The sequence below is a fragment of the Podarcis raffonei genome, chromosome 3 (genome assembly GCF_027172205.1).
Source record: "Podarcis raffonei isolate rPodRaf1 chromosome 3, rPodRaf1.pri, whole genome shotgun sequence".
Lineage (NCBI taxonomy): Eukaryota > Metazoa > Chordata > Lepidosauria > Squamata > Lacertidae > Podarcis > Podarcis raffonei.
Genome location: NC_070604.1, coordinates 106,104,842 through 106,131,106, shown reverse-complemented (window position 1 = coordinate 106,131,106; position 26,265 = coordinate 106,104,842). Strand labels below are relative to the sequence as shown.

At 48.2% G+C, this 26,265-nt stretch overlaps 1 protein-coding gene across 3 annotated transcripts in view; it reads left to right on the top strand.

Moving 5' to 3' along the window:
* LOC128411252 (phosphofurin acidic cluster sorting protein 2-like) overlaps positions 1–26,265 on the top strand; it is a 176,347-nt gene that overhangs the window by 140,286 nt on the left and 9,796 nt on the right. For 2 of the 3 annotated variants that reach the window (XM_053383425.1, XM_053383426.1), the window contains exons 6-18: positions 549–640; positions 1,228–1,308; positions 2,979–3,038; positions 7,690–7,841; positions 11,515–11,608; positions 12,248–12,319; positions 13,757–13,884; positions 14,939–15,071; positions 15,727–15,831; positions 17,025–17,131; positions 18,630–18,784; positions 19,071–19,181; positions 24,018–24,120. In XM_053383425.1, coding sequence (XP_053239400.1) covers positions 549–640; positions 1,228–1,308; positions 2,979–3,038; positions 7,690–7,841; positions 11,515–11,608; positions 12,248–12,319; positions 13,757–13,884; positions 14,939–15,071; positions 15,727–15,831; positions 17,025–17,131; positions 18,630–18,784; positions 19,071–19,181; positions 24,018–24,120 — 1,393 coding nt within the window. Of the gene's footprint in view, positions 1–548; positions 641–1,227; positions 1,309–2,978; positions 3,039–7,689; positions 7,842–11,514; positions 11,609–12,247; positions 12,320–13,756; positions 13,885–14,938; positions 15,072–15,726; positions 15,832–17,024; positions 17,132–18,629; positions 18,785–19,070; positions 19,182–24,017; positions 24,121–24,508; positions 24,581–26,265 lie in introns of all 3 variants that reach the window. The other variant, XM_053383424.1, reaches the window with a different exon arrangement.

Genomic DNA, 26,265 nt, shown 5'->3' with positions numbered 1-26,265 from the left:
TAAGGTTAGGGAGTGGGTTTTGTTTAGTTTAGTTTAATGTGTTTAGTTTTGAGTTTAGGTTGTGTTTTGCATTGTCTATATGCTGTATTGTATTGTGTTTTTTTCTCTTTTGCTTTTTCTCCTTTGTCCTCTTCTCTCTTTTTTCTTTTCCCTTTTTGTAATCTATAAAAGTAATAAATATTATTTTAAAAAAATAAAATAAACCTAAAGCTTCTCCGAGCCTAGTACCTAAAAACTGTTTTGGTCAGGTTCTCATCCAACTCTCATCTTTCTCTTCACTGACTTTCTGTCCTGTGATAAGTCTTTTCCTACACCCATCCAGAATAGCTTTGTTTCCCAAACATGCCCTCTGTTCTTTCACTTTGCTTTTGCCACACCTCTTCCAGAATCCTTACAGTGGCTCCCTGCCATCATTGACAGATTCCTAGGCCTTAATGGCAAACTCATTGGCTCTGTTCCATGTTTTCCTCTATTCCCCCAGACTCCCTTCCTTTCCCCTTGCTGGCTCAGTGCAGTTTGGCCATGGTCTCTGCCTTTTCCCTTTCCAGATCGCTCTCCAGATATTGACAACTACTCTGAAGAAGAGGACGACAGCTTTTCCTCCGAGCAGGAAGCCAGCGATGATGCCGTGCAAGGCCAGGTAGCTACCGACCAACCAACCTGCTGTCTGTCTGTCTGTCTGTCTGTCTGTCTATTCGGGTCTCACCTTCCCTCTATGACAGCGGTAGCCAATGTGGTGCCTTTCAGGTGTTGCTGGACTAGAACTCCCACCATTCCTAACCATTGGCTGTGCTGGTTGGGGCTGATGGGAGTTTGAGTCCCAGCAATGAAGGCAGCACATTGACTTCTGCTGTTCTCCCCATGTTGCCTTCCAAGTTATGCTGCTGTTTTAGCAGCTGACGCGTATTGCCATCAGTTACTTACAGTGGTCTCGCTCAGCCTGAAAATGGTATTTCTATCCTGAGGGCCACAGTCCTTTCTGGGCAACTTTTCAAGGGCCACATGGCAGCTATGGGCAACAAATTCTGCCTTTCTACAGCATGCTAGTTTCTACTCTCTGTCCTCCATTCAGACCAGCCAGAGTCTTTATCAAGTTCAGGGACACATTCTGCCCAGTGCGAAATAAGGCCAGTGAGGGGAGCTGCCTGGTGCATCTCTGAGGGCCACGTGGAGAGGGGTGGAACTTCACATTCTTCTGATTCTGTGCTGCCATCTCTCGCTTCTCAGGATTTATATGATGAAGAGGATGAAGTGAGGAAGCCGAAGAAAGCCAGGCGGAAAATGATCAGAACCACATCGATGACCAGAGTAAAGACAACCTTCCTTGCCTTTCCAAAGGGGAGTTTGTGGGGGTTGGAGTTTTTATTTTATTTTACTCCCAGTGCAATAGACTATATGCGGGAGGCTCTCTGATCCTCCACAGCAGGTGGTGCCATAGAGGATAGCACTCAGGCTAGAGTCTGGTTGACCAGAAGTTGAACTTGTTGGTATGCTGGAGAAGTTCATCTCCAGTTATTTCCCCCCAAATTAGCAGGAGCCAAGTAAATTGTGCAAAATAAGCAAATGTGCTTAATCTGCGTAATAGACAACCTCCGTAACTCATTGATCCCATATAACAGTCTTCTCCACTGATGCCCTCTGGATATTGTCGGACTACAGTTCCCATCATCCCTGACCATTGGCCATGCTGGCTGGGGCTGAATGGGAGATGTGGAGTCCCACAATATCTGGAAGGCCACAGATTCCCCACCCATGCTCTTAGCACATGCCTTTGTGTGGCAGCTGCTTTACAGCAATCCGGCACCTTCAAGCCATCCATGCATGCAAACTCCCATCCACTGTTGATTCCTGACCTCCACATCCCTCCATCCAAATGGCCGTCTACATTGCAGGCTTCTTGTGCGCCTGCTTATGCGCAGCACTTAGGGGCACGCAGTCAGCTGCCACATTGATTTGCTTTTGGATATGGCTGAAAGGGCTGCTTGTCAGTGGAGCGGCAGCTCTATCAGGGCTGGGGCAATAATGGGTCTTGACATCTTCCCACCCAAAGCCTGTATTCTGGCCTCACAGATTCCAAGTCCTCTGAGCAAAGACCATGGCTGCTTCCACGTTCTGTTCAGTGCTCAGATGATTTATTAAGCAGTCGTACGTTGCGTTCTTGTCGTTGGCCGTAGTTCAGCAGTAGAGCATCTTCTTTTCATGCAGAAGGCTCTAGGTTTACCTGGCATCTCCAGGTAGGGTGCAGAGAGACCCCTGTCCGAAATCTGGAGAGCCGATGCTACCACTCAGTGCAGACAAAACTGACCTAGATGGACCCAGTGGTCTGACTCAGTATAAAACAACTTCCAGTGTCCCTGGCTTCCAAAGGGAGGCTGGAGGAAAGGTAGTGTTGATAATAGGCAGTGCAAGAGAACTGGCCCATAAGCCGCTGTGGGGATTGGGGTGCTGTCAGCACCCATGGCAAGAGCCCCGAGTGGAGGTGGCGGTGATAAGTACAGTGGTACCTCGGGTTACATACACCTCAGGTTACATACGCTTCAGGTTACAGACTCCGCTAACCCAGAAATAGTGCTTCAGGTTAAGAACTTTGCTTCAGGATGAGAACAGAAATTGTGCTCTGGCGGCACAGCAGGAGCAGGAGGCCCCATTAGCTAAAGTGATGCTTCAGGTTAAGAACAGTTTCAGGTTAAGTACAGACCTCTGGAACAAATTAAGTACTTAACCCGAGGTACCACTGTACTGGGCAAGGGGTGGTTGGTGCTGAGGGGGCAGCCTGCCCGACAATACCTGGAGCTGGGCCTGCTTAGGGTTTTCGCCCCCATCATTATTATTATTTTGGCTAGTGGGTTTTGCCTTCAGGAAAAGTTTAAAGAAACCAGCGAGGCGCGTGTCTGTAGCCAGGGTAGGGGGGAAGTGAGAAGCCTCTAGCACTGTGATTGAAATGTTTACCCCCATCCCCAACTTCCTTCTCATTTTAGCAACCAAACTTCAAGCAGAAATTTGTTGCCTTGCTGAAGAGGTTTAAAGTGACGGACGAGGTAAGAAGCTGTGAGTCTGTCCCTGTCAAGCGTGTGGCCAGCTGGCTTTCTCTCTTCTGCCCACCTCTTCCTCTCCCCCCCTCCACCTCCCTACATAGGTTCCTGTTTGCAGGAGCAACACCTATCTCTTGGGCAGCTGGCACCCTGTGAGCAGGACCCTGCTGAGGAAGGCTTAGCTAGCTCGGTGGTGGTGGTGCTTAGGGCTCGGTGGTGCTTAGAGCGCAGAAGGTCCCTGGTTCATTCCCCCTCATCTCCAGGGAGGACTGGCAAAGACTTCCTGTCTGAAGCCTGGGAGAGCGGCTGCCAGCCAGTGTAGGTGCTGCTCAGCTAGATGGTCCTATTGTCTGACACGGTGTTAGACAGCTTCATTGTCTACGGTAGACTTCGTGCCTGTAGGTAGGGGTGGGGAACTGCAGACGTCGTCGTCCCCCCCCTTACGCGGGGGTTACATTCCAGGGGCCCTGCGCACTTAAGTGAAAGCACATGGGGAGCATCCCCTATAAAACACCCTTTAAACTCCCTCTCTGCCGCTCTCTCTCTTCAACCCCTACCAAAAACACTGCATCCCCAAATATCCACAACTAGAATTGGCGCTCCGGGACTGGCTGGGACGATGCACGGGAAGGCGGCTGCTTCTGCGCCACCACATGCATCAGCTGTTAGGCGGGGAGGCTGAACAGAGTAAACAAAGTCCTGCTGCACCTCCGGTCCCTTTGGAGATTCCCCTGCCCTCACTGATGTCTTTCTTCAGGCTCCAGGGAGGGTCTGCTTGTGAGCCACAAAGACACTCGGGCTCTCCCTCTCTCCCACTATTTCCGGGTTTGAATTGGATTATTTAATTATTTCCTGGTGCACGAGTCGATAGCGTGTTAAGTTGGGGGGAGGGACGACGCTTATAGCTGGAATGGGAAAGGAGGAGCTGCATGGGGTGGTCTCCCAGCAGACCTGACACGGACTACTCTGTTTGCCTGATTTAACCCTTGCTGCAGACAGATGAATGGCCACTGCCCGGAGACTGTGGAGGGTGAAAAATAATAATAATAATTTGTTATTTATACTCTGCCCATCTGGCTGGGTTTCCCCAGCCATTCTGGGCAGCTTCCACCAGAATATTAAAAACACGATAAAACATCAAACATTAAAAAATTTCCCTAAACAGGGCTGCCTTCAGATGTCTTCTAAAAGTCAGATAGTTGTTTATTTCTTTGACATCTGATGGGAGGGCATTCCACAGGGTGGGCGCCACCACCGAGAAGGCCCTCTTCCTGGTTCCCTGTAACCTCCCAGTGAGGGGACCGCCAGAAGGCCCTTGGCGCTTGACCTCAGTGTCCAGGCTGAACGATGGGGGTGGAGACGTTCCTTCAGGTATACCAAGGGCAGCTGGTTTCTTGCAGAGGCGAGAGAATGGCCCTGCTTCCCTTCTCCGCAGCCTGACGGCAGATCGCATGCTTTGAGTACAGATGGTGCAGTCTTCCAGCGCCAGCAGTATATAAGAATCTCTGGCAGCCAAGTTTGGGGTGGCTTCTTCTGGAATGACCTCAGCATTGCACAGCGGCAACCTGGTGCCCTCCCAATGTTTTGGATGGCAACTCCCTCCAGCCCCAGCCAGCACTGGGAGTTGCAGTTGAAAACATCTGGGGGTTCAGGTTGGCAAAGGCTGCAGGAGATAATCCTGGACTAGGTGGGCCATTAACGCAGTATAAATCCACTTTGTATATTCATAGCTGAAGTACAGATGGGATTTACACTAGGACAAGGAAGATCAGAACCCCTCACCCCATGCTTGGTGCATGAGAAGTAGGTTAACTCTGCTTCCTCCTCCCACTCTGGCAGCATCCAAATGCCTGTTATTTCTTGCTTGCTTCCCACCCCCTCAACCTTGCTAGATCCCCTTCAACAAAAAACAAAACAAAAATCATTTCAATCCGTCCTTACTTAGCATTCACAGCTTTCATCATTAGTAATATCCGCAAATGCCATTAACATGCTGTTTTAATGCCATCTTCTATGAACAAAAGGGGCGGGGGGGGGATGAAATTAAAAATCCTGCAGATATAGTGCCCCTTTACAGTATTCTTTATTTATCCTTTCGGCCTTGGTCAATCGGCTGGCTTCAGGTCACCAAAATGTCATCATTAAGGGTTTCCAAGCAGGTCTTAGCAGATAATGTTCGGACGGGCAGAGGGGGCACAGCACACACACACACGCTCACCAGGTTTCATCTGTTTGATTGCATGAGATTGATGAGAAGTATTTGTTATGGCCACAACTAGAGAGAAAGGGGAGATTGGTGGGTGATGTTGTCTAGTACCAAACAGCTGAAAAATGCTCTTTCCGGGCGTCTATGGTCAGGGTGCAAAAAGGGATTTCCCCCCTCCCCGCAAATTCATTAGATTATTGTTTGATTTTTGCCTGGTGTTGCAGAGTGCACTCCAAACTCCACTGGCTTTAAAAACCTGGGCAGCCCAGGATGCTGCAGGCATGTGCTTTCTACTTCTCTTAATTTCCCCCCTGTGGCCTGGTTCGAGCTTGAACTATTTATTTGTTTCATCCAGGATATTTGTACCCTGCTCTTCAGCCAAAAAGGTCTCCCAGAGCAGCTTACAATAAATCATTTGAAATGAGACACTCCTGACTAGCAGGCTGACCATCTAAAAAAGACACAGCACTAAAGGGAAAAGGAGCAGGGAGGGTGGAAGAAGAAAGCAAACTCACTTTTAAAGTTAAATAGTCTTAACAATGACAAGCTGGTGTTGTTGTGTTGTTGTGTTTTTGTTGTGTGTGTGTGTGTGTGTGTGTGTGTTTTTACATGATGCACTTCTGCCTTAGAAAAGTAAAGAAAGGTGTTTCAGAAGGGAGAATTTAAAAAAAAAATTAAAGCTGTCTGGGGAGTAAAAAAGCTTGTTCAAAAGGGGTGTGTGTGTGGAAGTGACTTGGAGAATCAATTGTTTCTGTAGCTATACACAGAGCTGTTTGTCTTCTCAAAACTCCCTGTGTGGATAATTTCGTGTGGAATCTGATGCCTGGCACAGAATCTGGTAATTGGATTTTTTTGAAAAGACTTTTTTTTATTGAAGCACAAGTATATGCATTGCGAGATAGAAAAGCAAATAACAGAAAACAAATGCGGGTAAGGCAGCTTATAACAAATATAAATTGCCATAGCCCAGAAGACCTATAAAGAGGATTACTTTCATGAGTTAGGCAAGTGTGCCTTTCAAATTAGATGATGGAAGATGAATCCCTGGCATCACTTTATTGGTGTCAGACGGGTGGGAAGCAGGGGCAGAGCTGGGTGCTCCGGCCGTGCACCCAGGGGTGGGGCGATCTGTCCATGGGGGTGGGGCTGATCCGCTCAAGGGGCGGGGCAATCCACCCACAGGGTCAATTGGTGCGAGTGCACAATCCTCCTTGGGGGCGGATCTTGACGCAGCGCCACAATCCTCCCCTACAGCAAGGAAGGAGGAGAGCTGCAGCCTTGCAGCTTTGCCACTCACCAGGCTTGGAGTAGTTGCGGATGGGGGGGGCCCGCGCCGAATGTCATCCCCCTTCAGGATGACACCCGGGGTGCCCCACACACCCCGCACCCCCCTTCCTACGCCCCTGGTGGGGAGCGGCTTTCACTCCAAGGGCCACGTAAACTTGTAAGGAAGCTTTTGGGGGCCAGCAGTGAGTGTGGCCAGACAGAGTCATTGGCAGAATACAGGCGATGGCTCTGACCTTGGCACAACAGGCCACATATTCCATCCACTCAGAAATCAGAGGTTTTCACATCCACACCCACAAGACCCGCATCTCTTCCTCCTGCTGCCAGGCAAGCAAAGAGGGATCCTCTGAGTTCATAGACACATTCCCAGTTAGGCAAAAACCTCCTGATGAGGCTGTGGGGAAGGGCCAGGGAGGATTATTGGAAGGGGGGGTGTCCTGGGAAGGAAATGTGACCCCAAGCGCCAGATAGAGAGGCCTGGAGAGCTTCATTCATGCCTGACACCTAAGGTTCCACCCCCCCCCCCGATAAAATAGATGGAGGAAAGCGACAGTCACATCCACACCACACATTTGAAGCACTTTTATATCGCTTTAGCAGTCAGGTCTCTCCCCCCCAAATTCCAGCAACTTTTTTTTAAGGGTGCTGGGAATTGTAGTTCTATGGGGTCAGCAAAAACAACAGAACCACCATAGCATAACGGGGCACATCAGTTGCACAGAGAAGCGTCACATCCAGACGTAAAGATCAGTTTGAGAATCTGTAGGGACAATTTAATCAAGAATATGTCTAGGAAATAGCTCCAGCTAAGAGGTGTTTCTCCGCCCTCCAGTAGTTGGGGGTATTTTGCCTCCCTGCTTAGCTGTGTAACACAAAAAGGGACTCCGTGTGGCTTAAAATTTGTCACATGCAGGGTTTTGGTTTTTTTTTTAAAAAAATAAACTTTCCTATATTTCATGCTCCAAATATCATAGAGTACGCTAGAAAATCTGTAATATTCAACCTTTTCTGAATGGATTGCAACACTTGGTGACTTCATTTTTTAAATTTTTGGTCTTGGAAAGATGGGGTTACAAGTGGTGAAATTCATTTTCAAAATGGTCTTGTGGTGTACGTGAGAGTATACCCACCCCCACACCCCACTGTGTGTTTTGGGTTCTGCAGGTTCTGGATTCTGACCCAGTGGATCAGACGCAGGAGGTGGAAGAGGACCTGGGTCTGCTCTACGACAGCCTCGAGGAATGCAACAACAGTGACAGCGGCCCCGAGATAGAGGATAATGAAAGCGTCCACAGCACTCCCAAGCCCACCCTGAGGTAAGAGCCGACAGGAGGTGAGACAAGAAGCTCAGGCCTCGTACCAACGGGAGACTCGTAGGGTTGCAAGGTCTTCCCCTGTGCCCTGGAGGCCGTTTCCTCCTTCCCCAAAGGAGACACAACCCCCCAGGCAGACGCCGTGCCGGAAAAACAAGACCGTTCAACTGCATGCACACCCTGCATTTAAAACACTTCAGGAATCCTGGGAACTGTTAGGAGTTGCTATGGGTTGTGGCTCTGTGCAGGGCATTTATTATCTATTTCTTTATTAAATGCCTAACACCACCCTTCACCCTGTGATTTCAGGGCAACTCACAGCATAAAAAACAGGCCATTTGGGCAGGTTAGAATGTGCTTTAAATACACTTTAAATGTTCGCAGCCTTGGTTTCCTTTCCCACCGTGAGGCCAGGCTCCTTGACGGTGCCCCAGCGGCAGGGTGTGACTTATGAGGCACAGCTCCTGCACTTTTGATTCATTTTCTGAGGGGGAAAGAGGGAGGTTTGGGACTATAAAGTAGCTGGGTGATAGATGCTGATAACTTGAGGCTGACCTTGGATTTGACAGGCTGATAGAGAGCCCTGCGTAAGCCCCACCAGAGACCGGCGTGGATTGATGGAGCAGGAGAGCCCCTCCTCCGAGAGGCTGCACTGCCCGAGGGAGGGGAGGGCGTTACGATCACATCCATCCCTGCTTCAGAAGCAGCCCTTTCGCGTGTGCGCTTGGAAGAGGGGCAGGGAGGGAGATGGGGGGAAAACAATTGCATCTCAGAGCCTGGTAGAGGAGATAGGCCCGGCCACCTCACTTAGCAGCTGTGTTTAAATGGCTTGCTCTCTGCTGGGCCAGGCTGGAGCAATGTGGAGAGACAGAACATACATATTGGTATTGGTATTCCATATTCTCTTACGATCCTGCAGATCCCCTTACTCATCATAGAGTTGAGGAAAGGGTGCAGAAAAGAAAAAAAAATACTCTTGGGAGATGGAGATGATAAAGCAGGACTGGGGAGCCTGTGCCTGGACTCCTGATTCCCAGTTGCCCCAGGCAGCATGGCCAGTGGTCAAACATGACGGGAGTAGCAATTTTACTACATCTGGAGAGCCACAGGGTCCCCAACGCTGGGACAGAGGTTTTGAAAAGTGTGCATGGGTTTGAAGAACAGGGATGGTAGGTTTCAATCAAGGTAATGGATTTGGCAGTGGATTCAAGACTACTGGCCTCTGTAGTTGCAAAATGTGGTGATGGGCACCAGTTTAGGACAGGGATGGCGAACCCATGGCCTGCCAGATGTTTCAGGAGTCCAGCTTTCACCATCCTCAATTGTGGGCCATGCTGGCTGGAAGCTGATAGAGTTCAGCAACATCTGGGGGAACTGCTGGTTCCTCACCTCTGGCTTTGATGGTTTTCAAGGGAGATGGGACAAATTCACAAAGGATACGTTAACCCAATGGTTGATCCTAATTGTAAATTGGTACCTCCAATTATGTAGTCAGTTGCAGGGTTGGGGGGGCGCTTGTAAAGCTTCTAGGAAGTGTCTGGTTGGCCTTATTGCAGATATTAATGTTGCACAGCTTGAAGCAGCTGAATGCATAAAAACTGACTCCTTTTGGAACGGAAGCATTGTCCAGATCCATTAGATATTATTCAAAAACGACTTGCGGCATTGTGCACTTGAGGAGCAGGTCAGGGAACGTGCTCTGCTTCAGTGGAGCACACCCATTGTGGAAAAACGAGAGGGAGGGGGCTCAAAGGCGACGCTAACCCCCCGAAAAAAACTGGAGAGGAGGTCTCCAGCCGAAAGCACTGAGCAGCGCAAAAAGGGGTTTCCTCTTACTTCATACCACCGAAAAAGATATAGAAGCAGTGAGGAAGGAAACGAAGGAAACAGAGGTCTGTCTCTCCTCACAGCCTGCATTCCAGACTGCATCCTTCCTTAGGGTACGCAGCTCCTGGAGAGTCTTTTACATCCCTACAGAGTCTGGGAACAAAGTCTTCAGCCAACACCCTTCCAAAATGGCGAATTTGCAATTCAATACCTCTCATGTGATCTAAGGTTAAAACTCCAGCCTGAGAACAATAACAGTTAATTATCAGCCCATCAAGGCAGCTCCGAGAGCCTTTTTTGCTCTGAATTTAGCTTCAGAGGAATCTTCCAGTTAAACCCTTCCACCAGTGCACACAGGCATTCCCATTTCATTGTGAATTAAACCAATTATACTTAACTGGTTTGACCTCTGAAATATTGCTATCCCTATCTCCAGCTATCAGACCCAACAGGAAAAGGTCCTGCTCATTGCAAAGGATGAGAATGTGGCTTTATGCAACTTCCCAGAAAGCAGAAACTCCGTAGTGAGGGAGTGGCTGCTAGGAGTGGCCTCTTACATTGTGACCTTGATGCATGGCCAGTGAAAGGTCAGAGGTGCACATCAGGCACAGAGGTCACCTTGGGACATATGATGGTTGTCCTTGCAAAGGTTACAAGCCTACTTGGTTGCTACATGTGATTGCTAAATGCTTTGCAGCTCACTGGTGACCAGAGAAGAGCAAGGGAAACCACTCTCTTCCTGTTTAACAAAAGCTTTTTGGCTACTCACCTGGAGGCAACTGTGACTCTCCCAGCATCTTCACCTACATTTGAGGTTCCCAGTCATTACGTTTGTCTGTACTGTCTAGAGCTGCAGCTCTGATGCACCAGGAACAGTCTGACAGGGTAGGGGGAGCTGTTGAAGCTGTGTCAGGCGTCTGACACCACAGCAGAGGCCTGTACAGCACTCAGGCGGGTCCTTGGTGTAGATCTTGCAGCGTGGCTATAAATCCAGGCCAGAGCTTGAACCACTTGCCTTTGCCTCTCTCTCTGGGGCTTCTTAGCAACCTCATCATATTGTAATGTCTGCAGTTTCTTGCTCAGCAAAGTGCTGTGGCTCATTGGCAGGACACGTGCTTTGAATGCAGAAGGTCCCTGATTCATTCCCTGGTATCTCCAGGTGTGGGCTGGGAGAGACTCCTGCCTGAAACCCCGGAGAACCTCTGCAAGTCAATGAAGACCAGGGTTAGCAAACCTTTTGCAACCCGAGGGAGGCGTTGCCTTCTGGGCAACTTTCATGTGCAAATATAACTTTTGTGCAAATTCCAGCCTGGCAAAAACCACTCGAGCACAAAGCAAGGATGGTGAAGAGAAAGGTGGTGGTGTTGCAGAGGGTGTGTGGTCTGGGCCAGATAAAGAAGCCTGAGGAGCTGCATCTGGTCCCTGGGCCTGAAGTTCCCCACCCCTGGGTGTAGCCAATAGACGGACCAGTGGCCTGACCTGGCCTATAGCAGCTTCCCAGTTTAGTGGAACGGGGAGGACGTGACTTTTGCTACCTGGAAACAGGGGTGCTTTGCTCTTGTGGTGTCCTTTCTCTGCCTTGAAGGTGAAGACTTGCTTTCACGCTGCTCAACGGGCCCAACCACTCCCTCCACCCGCAACTGTCTTTGTGTGTCCATGTCAGGCCAGGCCAGGGCTCTGGTGACGGGTTTTTTTGCTTGTGGTGCTTCCTGGGGGCAGAGGCTGGGAAGGGGTTTGAGCCCAGGGGCAGGGCAGGTGATGGTGACTTCACTTCTCCCTCATTTCTCTTTCTCTCTCTCTGTCCGTCTGTCTCTCTGTCCGTCTGTCTGTCCGTCTGTTTCTCCTGCAGGCGCTTCTTTGAGGGCGTCTCTCACTCTGGTTCCCAGACTGAGATCAGCAGTCTGCACGGCCAAAAGGGGCAGGAGCGAGAGTCGGGCAGCCCTGTGAGTTACTCCTCTTCCTCCTCCTCCTCCTCCTCCTCCTCCTCCTCCTCCTCCTCCTCCTTCCCCCTGCTAGCAGCCTGCCTGCCTGGTCCTGCCCCCCGCAGAACAGCAGTGGGGAACCTGTGGCCCGCCTGATATTTACCGGACTCCAGCTCCCATCAGCCCCAGCTTGCACGGGTAATGGGAGTTGTAGTCCAACAACATCGGGAACGCCTCAGGCTTCCCCCGCCACCGTTCCAGAACCGGCATGCTGTCGAGAGCAATCCCTGTTACATTTCTTCCTCCTTTCCCCCACCCCACCCCCTGTCTTTTCCTGGATAAGCTGCTTCTTTTCACAGTATAGGAGAGGTGGGTTAACTGGACTTACTGGCTCAGCTGCTGGGGTCACCCTGGTCCCTGCAGTGCTGGGGATCAGGCTTCCTTGCCCCCTGACCTCCGCCGCCATGTTGCTTCTCTCCGGGGCGCCTAAACCAAGCAAAGTGTATTTTGGAAGGGTTTTGTTTTCCCTGTGCTCAGCACCGACCTGCTTCCGCTCTCTTCTTGGAGATGCTTGAATCGGAGGTCCTATCTACTAACTTATTCAAACTTTTATTCTCACTCCTCTCTCCACTACCTCCTCGCCTGTCCCCGTTCGCCCAGGGAGAAGCAGAGAAGCGGAAAGTGGGTGTCCCTCGCGCCCAAGACGAGGGTGTCATGGAAACAGCGGCTATGGTGAGTCCAGTGTGATAGCTGATTACCAGCCCTCTCCAGGCAAGGCTTTGCTCATTTTGTTATGCTGTTTTTGTCTGGTCAATACGAAGGGCATTGGCAAGAAAAGCCGACATTCTGTCGCCTATCCCAGTATTCCTTCAGCAATTAGACCTATCCCGCACTCTGAGGAACTCCCAATTCCAGTTTTTAAGGGGTTTGTCTCTCCTGAAGATGAAGGAAGTGAACCTGGTGAGGAGCACAACTGGATCATCTGTGTGGATCTCAAAATGGTCAGCTTCCTGCTTGGACAACAGAAAGGCCTGAATAACAACAGCTTGTAGATACCACTAGGAAACAAAAATAGCAGTCACTTGTGTGATCCTTTGGTTCTCGCCAAACCATGGGAACCTCAAAAGGCATACTCTTCCATTTTCCTTTTGTCCAGTCTCTAAGCATTTCCTCACAATTGTGACAGACAATATGCAGAGCCCATTTCTTGTCTTGGTCGCCCAGGGGAATTTCAAAATAGCTTTTATAGACACGCCTCACAAACGCTGTTATATTGCGTCTTTGACGAGGAAGTGCGTAGCAGCCACATACATAACAAAAGGTATCAGGCTTGTTTACACATTTTTGTCTGCTTGAAGAAGCCATGGTCCAATCTGAAAAATATTTAGGTTACAAAACTATAGAAATAAAGGAAAATTAAGTTTGCAAAACAATAATTACCATGTGGTTGGGGTAGATCAATGTGTCAGTGTCCACTTATCCCCAGTGTAAATATGACATATTGGCAAAAGTCAGAAATTGAAAGATAACTATAGCATGTACATGAAAATCGATTTCAGATTTGAAATCAGCATAGAAAGAACATATAAGAACAGTTGAAAAATTTCATGCAACAGAAAATGGAAAAAAAATTGTTCCCCAGTGTAATTTAATGAAGAATAAGTGTGCAATAATTTTTATGAAGGATTATTTATTACAACAGCAGTCATAAAGATGAAACGTGAAACACATAGAAAAAGTGAGGTATGCAAAAATTCTCACAGGGACGCTGAAACATAAAGCAACATAAAAAGCAATACAAAATAATCGTTAACATGAACAACTGATCACGAAAGCTTGTACAGCTGCACAGGCATAAGAGAGTCTCCAAGTTGCTCTTGGAAGTCAGAAGCAAGGATGCTTGCCGGATCTCTGCCGGCAGAGTGGCCAGGGACACCAGATATCCAATTTCTAGCTGAAGCTGATCTGCGACTTGGGGGGGGGGGCAGAGAGTGGGAAGAGCTCTTTTCCAGGGCTGGCTCTGTGCATTTTGCCCAGGGGTACCTGCCCAAGGGAAGAGGAGCTGGCTTGCTCCTGTCAGTCAGGCAGGGGAAGCAGCTGGCCTGGTATACTAGCTGTTTGATGTTACCAAAGAATGAAAGAAGAAAGACTTTCTGTGCATCCCCTCAGGAGCTGGAGGTTGATGAATCCTGCCCTGGAGGGCCTGGCGAGACAGTCCTGAAGGAGAGCAGCGTGGACAGGCTGACTCAGCTGAGCAGCAGCAGCAAGCCAGAGTTCCCAGCCACTGTTTCTCCCAGGTAAAGAAGGCCTCTCTCTGTGGCTGCTGGCGGAACAGCGGCTGCTAGCCTGTCGCTGTTTTGCGGGTGGGATTCTGTCGCATGCCGGCAAATCCAGGCGGCGCGACTGAAATGCTCAGGCGCCCGCAAACTGGCGGAAGAGGAACAGGGCCTGGTGGAAGGGACACTGCAAGAGTAGCGGCTTGATAATGGCCCAGTCTGGATGCTCGGGAGAAAGCGAGTGAACAAAGCACGGCCATTCTGAGTTGAAACACCTTGTGTGGAAGCAGCTTGAAAGAGCTAAAATGCAATGAAATGTAACTTTTCCCCCCCAATGAATTGTAATTTTTGCTCCATAAGATGCACCTGACCATAAGACGCACCTAGTTTTTAGGGGGGAAATGCAAGAAAAAAAATATTCTTTAAAGGGAGCGCTGAGCAGAGCCTGTATGCATCCCATGTGTGTGCGTCTTATGGAGCGAATGCAGGCGGGAGACTCTGCTTAGCGCTCCCTTTCACGAGCTGCGTGGAGCGTGTGTGCGGCGCTTGCAGGCTTTTCCCCAAGGAGGGAGAATCACTGATGGGCTGCCCTTCTCCTTCCTCGGGGAAAAGTCCCCAAGAGCCGCACACACGCTCCACGCAGCTCTTGAAAGGGAGCGCTGAGCAGAGCCTCCCACCTGCATTCGCTCCATAAGACACACACACATTTCCCCTTACTTTTTAGGAGGGAAAAAGTGTGTCTTATGGAGCGAAAAATACGGTAATTGATTGACACCCACCAAGAATGTCTCCCCTGGAGATCCTTCCAGTCCTAGGTTTGGCACGTAGATACTGAAAGCAGGGAGAGGTGATCTTTGGAGGCATGGTGGCTCTTCCCTGCTTTCTGAATCCATGTGAAAGGCCCACCCCCCCCCGAAATGTCTGGGACCTAGTGGGGTCTCTCTGAGCCTCGGCTTGTCACTTCCGCTGCTCACTAGTGGCAGCTGCTCAATCGCCTGGCAGGCTTCTCTTTTTGCCACCCGCCAGGTCCAGCTTCCTCTGCATCACTTCGACAAACCAAACTTTTGCCTTTCAGCAAAGTTGAGAACAAGCAGTTGTGGCGGCCGCGCAGCATGTCCGTCAAGGACAGGCAGAACTCCAAGGGCCAGGGCGATCGGACCAGCAGCCTGGACAGCGAGAGCTCCCCAGACTCACGGCAGGGCACCCAGGTCAGGCAGTGGGGTGGGGGGAGGGGCTTGTAGGGGGAGGAAGGGGGTTTTTCCCCTGGGAGGGAGGTGAGTGAATCTCCTGGATGCGGTGGGGTGATGGGTTTTCCTTCCTTCCTTCCTTCCTTCCTTCCTCTCTTTCTCTCTCTTTCCTCCCTTTCTTTCTGTTGTCCCTTTCTTTTCTTCTTCTGTTTTTCTCCTTTTGTATCTTTTGTAACTGCAATTTTACTGTATTATGGGAAAATGTCAATTAAAAATATTATAATAATAATAATAATAATAATAATAATAATAATAATAATAATAATAGTAATGATGATGATGATGATGATGGGGTGGGTAGGTGGAGCTCTGAGATGAAAAGAATCAGTCATTGGCAGCTCCTGGCATCAGAAAGGGGCCAAGCAGTGAAGGTTGGCCCATTAGGGGGAAAGGGAAACTACCCCATCGTCCTTAACAACCAGTCAGGAAGTGATTCTGCCTATCATTGGCTGTGGCGCCACCTGCTGGTAGTCTTCTTGACTTTGGTCCTACCAGTCCCAATGGACACCAGCCACTGCTGGGGCCACGAGGTCTTACCTGCCTTTGCATAGCCAACCCAAGGGTGGCTGTGGGTTTCGCAGCAGTCTGTGAATGCTCCTCTGTTGTGCTATTGCAGGTGCCTCGAAAGTCTGTGTATGATCAGCTCAACCAGATCCTGGTCTCGGATGAGCAGCTGCCCGAGAGCATTATCCTGGTGAACATAGCCGAGTGGCAAGGCCAGGTAAGGGAAGCCTTGGTACCATCTTACTGCATCTTGCATGCCTCTAAAGCCAGCCTTCCCCAGCTGGATGCCCTTCGGGTGCTTGTTGGACTCCATCTCCCATCAGCTCCAGTCAGCAGGGCCAGTGGTCAGGAATGATGGGAGTCGGAGTCTAGCAATATGCCCACTGGAAGCAGCTCTTTGGGGTTTCAGGCAGGGGGTTCTCCCAGCCCTGCCTGGAGATACCAGGGATTGAACCTGGGTCCTCTTCTAGGCAAAGGCAGATGTTCTACCCCTGAGCCACAGCCCTTTTCAGTGAGTTTTCAGCTCCCCCATAAAATGTCATCCTCTATTATTATTATTTGGACATTGAGCCAGAACTTTGCAAATGCTGCTGGAGGCTCCAGGGAACAGTCCCTGAGCAAGGGCCCGGCTCAAAGAAACTCCCCAGCTTGAGAGTAAGGGGGCTTAGTTCATCTGAACAAGCTGAGTCCAAGTGATCTGGAGCAGAGGTCCTGAGCTCTCTGGGTGCTTCCAGATGGGTATTTATTGTGGGGTGAACACTCCTCATGTATGCAAAAAAATATTTAAAATGCTACATCCCTTCAGTATAATTGGCACCAAGATGTCAGCCCTCTGTCCCTCCTCCAATTTTATTTTCCCAGAAAAACCCACTGATAAATAATTATAAAAACAACAACTGTTGCCAATGACCCATTTGCAATATTTGAACCCCCCTCTTACAAAATTAAAAACCCTCAGCTGGAAGCACTACCTACCAGGAAGCTTCAGTGGCTACATGTTTGTTTCCAGAGCAGATTTTTAAAGTGTTGGTAATAGCCTCTCCAGGCTCAGGCAGGTTCATATGAGCACAGATACTCCTTCAAGTAACCTGGGTCTAAAGCCAGAATGGGGAACCTTAGAAATGCTAATAATGAAGCGGTACATAAAATTCCCAAATAAAGCCAACAGATAAATGAAACCAACCTGTGGCTCCTCTAGATCTTGCTGGACTGGAAACTCCATCATCCCTGACCGTTGGCCATGCCGACTGGGGGCGATGGGTTGAAGTTCGACATTCTAGAGGGCACCATGTTGGCGACTCCTGGATTTGGGGGAGGGCTCTGGCACCTCCCCACCAAGTTATTTTGCAAAGCGTTTGCATTTCTTCTTCATCCCATTCCTGCCTCCTATTTCTGGTTTCCTCTCGGCAGTATCTGTGCGACCAGCTGCAAGAGCACAAGCAGCCCATTGTCTCCACCTGCTCCATGGCAGATGTGCAGGCCGCTTTCAACACCATCGTCTCTCGCATCCAGAGATAGTGAGTATTGCCGGCGGGAGCAACAAACCAGGGTCTGAGTGCCCCATGGTGGCTTTTCAGGTGGACCCCAAAGAAAGGACTTTGGGGATTTATGTATGCAGGGGTTGCAGCTACCCAAGTTGCTAGGAGGTGTGCGTCTGAACCCTCAGGCTTGCGCACCACACGCATGAACTCAACATGCAGGTCTCCAGGAGGATTGGAATCTTCTGTGCTGAGTCTGTGAAAAACGCCTGTGTGCCTTTAACCCTGATAAAGAACGTGTCATGTCAGGATGTAGGAAAAGATTGGTTTGCTACACGGAAATAAAACGAGAATACAGTCATACCTGTGGTTACAGATGCTTCAGTTGCGTTTTTTCGGGTTACAGACGCGCCGAAACCTGGAAGTACCTTAACGGGTTACTACTTTGTTTCAGCGGTCGCGCATGCGCACAAGCGCTAAATCGCACTATGCGCATGCGCAGAAGCGCCGAATCGCAACCTGCACGTGCGCGCACACGGTGCTGCGGGTTGCAAAAGTGATTCCTGCACAGATCACGTTCGCAACCCGAGCGTCCACTGTATATGGATGCTGACCAGACCACAAGGATACACGTGTGTGGGCAGCAACCATTAGACACCCACACCTTGAAATCTGTAAAGAGAGGGTCTGATGACCCCCCCCCCCAAAGCCTGGAAAGTAAGTGCAGAAAAACCTGATCTTGAAGCAAACGGAACTCAAAGGCACAGAACAGAGATTTGAGCCTTCTGCAAGTGCTAAGCTCTTCTCTTCAGATCCCTGTGCTTGGCAAGGGGACAGCTTCACTCACCTTGGTTCAGCAAACTATAGGATTGATCCTTGAGGTCCTTGAGGAGCAAAGAGGGGGTCCCATTGAAGCCGTGAGCTGGCCAGCCATTGAAATTATGGAGCTTATAGTTTGTGGAGAGGGAGTTTCCTGAGCAATGTAGTTCAGAAGTCCTTTGAACTATGTGTTTACTGGTTTGAAGTAAAGAGGATGAAGCCTTAGTTTTGGGAAGACTGCATCTTTATCTCTGTAGTTTCTGGATAAGAAATGCACCTTGAAAGAGATGTTGGTGTCTGTGTGAAGTCTGGTTCCTGCGATAATATAAGCTTTTCTGGTAAATACAAGGATTAGTGTGCTGATGTTTTCTGCAGCTATTAGGTCAGGATGTTAGTCATTCATTCCAGGTAGTGAGCAGAGACCGAGACAACACTGGGCAGGGCAGATTTCCTCTCTCTGCCACCCCTTCTCCCTCCCTCTTTCTCTCTCTTTCTGCCACCCCCCTCTTTCTTCTGCCACCCCTTTCCCTCTTTCTCTCCCCCCCCCCTTCCCACTCACATGGAACCGCTCCTGGTTTTGTCCAAAGGCTGGTAGATTCTAGGCTTTGTGTTGGCAGTGGAGTAGTGAGGTGCCAGAGGTGGGGTCAGTAGTTTGGCTGGGCTCTTTCCGGGGGGCTGCTTCTTTGTGAATCTCTCAGCATCTCTCTTCCTCCGGCAGCTGTAACTGTAATTCCCACATGCCTCCCCCAGTGAAAGTGGCCGTCGCAGGGGACCAGAGCTACCTGAGCATCGTCCTGCGCTTCTTTGTGGAGCAGCTAGCTGGCAAGACCCCGGACTGGCTCAACTATCTCCGTTTCCTCGTGGTGCCGTTGGGTAAGAGCTTTGCCACGGGAGTTGGGGTTGGGGGATGGCTGTCCTGGAAGGCCGCTGTGTCTCCCCTGCTAGGATATCCGCCCTGGTTGGCCTGTGGGAATGTCCCTTCCGCTTCTCCAACTGGAAAAAGAAAAAGATGGGCTGGAAATAGTGGAGGCAAACCAGGCGAAACAGGATTTTACCCTTTGGCACAGCTTCCTAAGGCAGTGCAAGCTTTGCTCTCCTTGCCTTCTCCAGCATCGTAGGTCTTTATTTATTTATTTATTTTCCTCTGTGTTGTTCGCAGGCTCTCATCCTGTGGCCAAGTACCTTGGCTCTGTGGACAACAGGTACAGCACCTTGTTCCTGGACGCAGCCTGGAGAGAGCTGTTTAGCAGAATTGAGCCCCCTAGTTCAGGTAAATAGTCCAAGCAGGACTTTTTAAAGACAGCATCTTTACTGAAAATCCAAAAAGTACATAATTATATGTGAGACGTAGATAAAAGAGAGAGAAAGAGAAATGGAACCTGTGTAGAAGGGGAAATAGGGACGCGGGTGGCGCTGTGGGTAAAACCTCAGCACCTAGGACTTGCCGATCGCATGGTCGGCGATTCGAATCCCCACGGCGGGGTGCGCTCCCGTCGTTCGGTCCCAGCGCCTGCCAACCTAGCAGTTCGAAAGCACCCCCGGGTGCAAGTAGATAAATAGGGACCGCTTACCAGCGGGAAGGTAAATGGCGTTCCGTGTGCTGCGCTGGCTCGCCAGATGCAGCTTGTCACGCTGGCCACGTGACCCGGAAGTGTCTGTGGACAGCGCTGGCTCCCGGCCTCTAGAGTGAGATGAGCGGACAACCCTAGAGTCTGTCAAGACTGGCCCGTACGGGCAGGGGTACCTTTACCTTTACCTAGAAGGGGAAATAAAGGGGGGAAACCCAAAACTGCATATTTTACGAAGTTGTTATTGCACTTCACCAGATCTTAACCTATAACAGTATTTGTAAGAATGGATTCCAAATACCATGGAATTTTTCCATGGCAAGTCTGCATTTATATGCAAGTTGTTCATATGTTGTGAGTTTGTATACTTCTTAAATCCAATTGTAGAAGGGAGCCGCACTTTTATTTTTCAGTCTTTTTGCTGTGGTAAGGGCACAGAGAGTCCACTCGTATTGTCCTTTTGTAAGGTTTGCAAGGTTAAACCACAGAGCCTAGGACTTTGCCGATCAGAAAGTCGGCGGTTTGAATCCCCATGACGGGGTGAGCTCCCGTTGCTCGGTCCCTGCTCCTGCCAACCTAACAGTTTGAAAGCATATCAAAGTGCAAGTAGATAAATAGGTACCGCTCCGGTGGGAAGGTAAATGGCGTTTCTGTGCGCTGCTCTGGTTCTCCAGAAGCGGCTTAGTCATGCTGGCCACATGACCCGGAAGCTGTACGCCGGCTCCCTTGGCCAATAAAGCGAGATGAGCGCCGCAACCCCAGAGTCGGTCACGACTGGACCTAATGGTCAGGATCCCTTTACCTTTAAGGTTCCATGTGCTGATTATATAATTCAAGAGGATGTTTTGCTCTGTAAATGTAAGGTTGTTCCGTACAGTTCTGTTGGTAGTTTCAGTTACCTTCTGCCAAAATCTTTCACTATATTTTTTTTTTATAAGATATTTATTAAGATTTTTTAAAATATTACAATGAAATAAAAAAAGAGAAAAAACAGATAAATAACAAAAATACAGAATAAAGAAAATTTAAAAACACATAAATTTTCAATTGCTTATTTTTTAACTTGTTTCCCGGACCTCCTCATACCTCCCTTTTCTGTATTCCACCACAAATTATTAGTTCAGCAAATCCTTACCATTATATTATTACCTATTTATAATCCTTTTTTTTTTCATGTTCTCTTAAAGCATTACAGCTGGAAACCACTTAATTTCAATCCAACATCATTCTAACATTCATTGATTTTACAGTATTTCTGTAGATAGTCTTTAAATTTCATCCAATCTTCTTCCACCGACTCTTCTCCCTGGTCTCGGATTCTGCCGGTCATTTCTGCCAATCCCATATAGTCCATCACCTTCATCTGCCATTCTTCCAGAGTGGGTAGATCTTGTGTCTTCCAATACTTTGCAATAAGTATTCTTGCTGCTGTTGTAGAGTACATAAAAAAAGTTCTGTCCTTCTTTGGCACCAATTGGCCGACAATGCCCAGAAGAAAGGCCTCTGGTTTCTTCAGGAAGGTATATTTAAATACCTTTTTCATTTCATTATAGATCATCTCCCAGAAAGCCTTAATTCTTGGGCACGTCCACCAAAGGTGAAAGAATGTACCTTCAGTTTCTTTGCATTTCCAACATTTATTATCGGGCAAATGATATATTTTTGCAAGCTTGACTGGGGTCATGTACCACCTGTATATCATTTTCATAATATTCTCTCTTAAGGCATTGCATGCCGTGAATTTCATACCTGTGGTCCACAACTGTTCCCAGTCAGCAAACATAATGTTATGTCCAACATCTTGTGCCCATTTAATCATAGCAGATTTCACCGTTTCATCCTGAGTATTCCATTTCAACAGCAAGTTATACGTCTTTGACAAAATCTTAGTTTTGGGTTCTAACAGTTCTGTTTCTAATTTTGATTTTTCCACCTGGAAGCCAATTTTCTTGTCCAAATTATATGCCTCCATTATCTGATAATAATGAAGCCAATCTCGCACTTTGTTTTTTAGTTTCTCAAAGCTCTGCAGTTTTAGTCTATCTCCCTCTTGTTCCAAAATTTCCCAATATTTCGGCAATTTGGCCTCCATATTGAGCTTTTTTTGAGCCTTCGCTTCCATTGGTGACAACCACCTTGGGGTTTTATTTTCCAATAAATCTTTGTATCTTATCCAGACATTAAACAATGCTTTCCTGACAATATGGTTTTTAAATGCTTTATGTGCTTTAACCTTGTCGTACCACAAATATGCATGCCAACCAAAAACATTGTTAAAACCTTCTAAGTCCAAAATGTCTGTGTTCTCAAGAAGCAGCCAATCTTTCAGCCAGCAGAATGCTGCTGATTCATAGTAAAGTTTAAAGTCTGGCAGGGCAAATCCGCCTCTTTCCTTTGCATCAGTTAATATCTTAAATTTTATTCTGGGCTTCTTGCCCTGCCAGACAAATCTAGAAATATCTTTCTGCCACTTCTTGAAACAATCCATTTTGTCCACAATCTGCAATGTTTGAAACAAAAACAACATTCTAGGCAAAACATTCATCTTTATAGCTGCAATTCGACCCAACAAGGAAAGCTTCAAATTTGACCAAATTTCTAAATCTTTTTTCACTTCCGTCCAACATTTTTCATAATTGTCTTTAAATAAGTTCCCATTTTTTGCTGTCATATTAATCCCCAAATATTTCACTTTCTTAACCACAGTTAAACCTGTCTCATTCTGAAACCTCTCTCTTTCAATCGGTATTAAGTTTTTCTCTAAAACCTTAGTTTTTGACTTGTTCAATTTAAATCCTGCCACTTGACCAAATTCTTGAATTAGTTCTAAAACCCTTTTAGTACTAGATTCTGGCTCCTGTAACGTCAATACTAAATCATCTGCAAATGCTCTCAATTTGTACTGTTTGGCTCCGACCTGTATACCTTTAACCAACCGGTCCCTTCTAATCATGTTCAGCAGAACCTCCAGGACCGATATAAAAAGCAATGGAGAGATTGGGCACCCCTGTCGTGTCCCTTTTTCTATCTTAAATTCTTCCGTCACCACATTATTTACAATTAATTTTGCCTTTTGTTCAGAATATATTGCACCTATACCATTTTCAAAACCTTGGCCTACCCCCATCCCCTGTAGGTTCTTCTTCATAAAGCTCCAAGAGATGTTGTCAAAAGCTTTCTCCACATCCACAAATATCAAAACTGCTTTAGTATTTATATTCACTTCTAGCTTTTCCAATATATCAATTATATTCCTCAAATTATCAGACAAATGTCTTCCCGGGAGAAAACCCGCTTGGTCTTTGTGAATCTCTTCCATCAATACTTTTTTCAATCTCTTGGCCAAAATGTCAGCAAAAATTTTGTAATCCACATTAAGTAACGATATAGGGCGGTAGTTCTTAAGCTGAGTCTTTTCAGTCTCTGTTTTCGGTATAAGTGTAATATAAGCCTCTTTCCACGACTCTGGTGCCCTTTTCCCTTCCAAAATTTCATTGCAGACTTCCTTCAAAGGTTGTAATAGCCACTCTTTCAAAGATCTATAATATCTAGAAGTCAGCCCATCCGGTCCTGGAGATTTGCCCAATTGCATATTTTGAATGGCACCTTCTACTTCCTGTTCAGATATTTTATAGTTCAACATTAATTTACTTTCTTGAGAGATTTTCTGTAGTCCATTTATTTTCAAAAATCGGTCTATGTCCATTTCTTTCTGAGGCCCTTGGGAATATAATTGTTTAAAATACTTCTGGAAACAGTTTCTAATCTCAATTGGGTTATGTATGTTCTTTCCTTCCACTTCTAAATTTGTAATAGTATTTAGTTTTTGTCTTTTTTTCATTTGCCAAGCCAACAGTTTCCCACATTTATTAGCTGATTCAAATGTCTTTTGTCTCATTTGTTTAATTTTCCATTCTATTTCCTGATTCATCATTTCCATATATTGTACTTGATATAGTTTTATTTCTCTCAAAATCTCCTGCAACTTTGGTTTTGCCCTCAATTTCTTCTCACTTTCTTTTATTTTCTCCAAAATTTTGTCTTTCTTCTCATTTTGACTTCTCTTCTTTATTGCATTCTGTTGTATCAGGAACCCTCTCATAACAGCTTTGCTTGCATCCCAGATTACTCTTTTTTCTACATTGGTGTTCATATTTATTTCAAAATAGTCTCTCAAAGTTTTTTGGGCCTTTTTGTACACTTCTTCATCTCCAAATAAGGTGTCATTCATCCTCCATCTGAAGGAGCCGGTTGATAATTGCTTCATCTCCATCCTTAAAGCGTTATGGTCGGAGCAAGTTTTTGGGCAGATGTCCACTTTCTTTATCTTTGGTGCCATTCCTCTAGTTACCCATATTTGGTCAATTCTAGTCCATGTCATCTTGGCTTCAGAAAAGAACCAAAATCTTTCACTATAGGACGAAGCAGGCCTGTCTCCAGCTGGGGAGGAGCAGGGTGGGACCGGGTGGGATGGGGCAGGGGCCTTGTTCCTTGAGGATGTTCTGCCTCGTCTAACTCTTCCACTCGCCTCCTTCCAGACACAGTGGATGTCCCTGGTCGGGTCGTCCAGTTCATCACTGGCGCCAACGTGTCCCACCAGTTGCCCATTTCCGAGGCCATGTTGACCTACAAGCAGAAGAGGTAAGAGACCATCTTCCTTTCATACACACACACACACACACCACGGGCAAATGAAGGAGCTACTTAGACCCACCTTCTACACCACATGGGACCCTACCATGGGCCATGACTGCTTCCCTGGATTCCCAAGGGATAGTGTGCTGGGTTGGGCAGTGGTGCAGAAGCTGCATAGAGAGTCCCACTCTTTGTTGCTGGCTTTTCCCTGGCTCCTGGATGGCTCCAGTGTCTCTGAACCTGCTCCTGAAGCACAGTAGGGTTGAGAGCAGAAGGAACAGGCAGCTCATGGGGCGGAGAAGAAAACCTTCTCCCAGGCGCCAGGAGAAAGGCAGGCCCGGTCAGTGGTTTTGGGGAATTGCAAGTTCTGTTTCTGTGCTTCCTCCCCCCGCAGTTCAGGTGTGTGGGGTACTTCAAGCCCTGCTGTTCTCTGCTTGCCCCTACAGCCATCGGGGACTGGCACACAGTACGTACGGCTGGCTTGCTGCACTCCCCGCGGGAGCTTCTGCAGGGTTAGGGGCTCTGCTTTGGGCCGGGACATGTCCTGGGATGGGTGTCACCACGCCCCAGCCAGGCAGGGAAGCCTGTGACACAGGGGAACTTCATATCCTTCAAACTGGGGGTGGTGGTGGGGTGTCCTTCAAACTCATTTCAGAGTCTTGGAGCATCAAGTGGAAGCAAAATGGGCACTGGCTTCTGAGCACTGCATCTCCACCTCCAACTCGCCACTTACAGCAGTTTTACTTGCCACTCAGTTAGACCTTGGACGCGGGTGGCGTTGTGGGTTAAACCACAGAGCCTAGGACTTGCCGATCAGAAGGTTGGCGGTTCAAATCCCCACGATGGGATGAGCTCCCGTTGCTCTTTCCCAGCTCCTGCCAACCTAGCAGTTCGAAAGCATGTCAAAATGCAAGTAGATAAATAGGTACCACTCCGGTGGGAAGGTAAACGGCGTTTACGTGCGCTGCTCTGGTTCGCCAGAAGCGGCTTAGTCACGCTGGCCGCCGGCTCCCTCGACCAATAAAGCGAGATGAGCGCCGCAACCCCAGAGTCGGCCACGACTGGACCTAATGGTCAGGGGTCCCTTTACCTTTACCTTTAAGTTAGACCTTGGACTTGGCAAAATATGGGCAATGAAGCTCATGGAGCTGGGGTTTTTTGCAGGCATGGGCAACATGTCATTGATGCAATAATAGTGCATTAGTGGTAGATTTGTACTGGACCATTTACACTTCATTATGCTTCATTAGTTGTTTGGTGATGCTTCCTCAATGCGATCACATTCTTGGCATCAGAACAGGCTCTACAGCAAGGGTGGCCAACTTCAGCGACCACCACGTGCAGGATTTGGCACAGTATTTTGTGTGCAGACTGCAGAGCTTCGCTTTGTGCAGGGTTTGGCTTTTGACGTTCCTTTTCAGACATCTGCAGCGGCGGATGCCGGAGGTGTAGTGATGCGTCACAGCAGCGCATGTATGCAGCTAGCTTGCCACGGGCTGCCACACAATGTGCCCAGGCGCTTCACATAGTTAGCACAAGCTTGTGGTTGTGCAACTCAATGCCGCTGTCGGAAAACCGAGGCTGGGGAGAGAGGTTGCTTTGTGTTGGGGCAGGGCGGGGAAGAGTCTGCAGTGGTCGACTTAAGAGGAGTTAATCCATGGTGATCTGAAAGCTCTGGGCTAGCCTATCCCCACTGCACTCTGGGCTGGCCTAATGGGAGGGGCGCCCAGTGGCCCTGCAGCTGTGTCATATTCCCATCAGTTCCAGGCAATGTGAGTTGTGGTCCAGCAACATCAGGAAGGCCGCAGGTTCCTAACCTCTGAAATAGATGGTTTTACTACTCCACTGGCAACTAGCCTACATGTAGTTTTCAGTCCTTCGCCAAGCTGGTAACCTCCATCGTTGTAGGACTTCAAATGCCATCAGCCTCAGCCAGAGTCCCAGGTAGAGGGTAGATCCACCTTCCCCAGCCTGTAGTTGGACTCCGACTCCCATCATCCCTGACTGTTGGACATGCTGGCTGGAGCTGATGGGAATCAGAGTCCAACAACATTTGGAGATCCAAGGTTGGCCAATGCTGGCGTTGAGCAGTGTACGTATTCTGGAACCCACTGCAAAGTGTAGCAGCTTTAGGGCAATTAATTTGGGTGG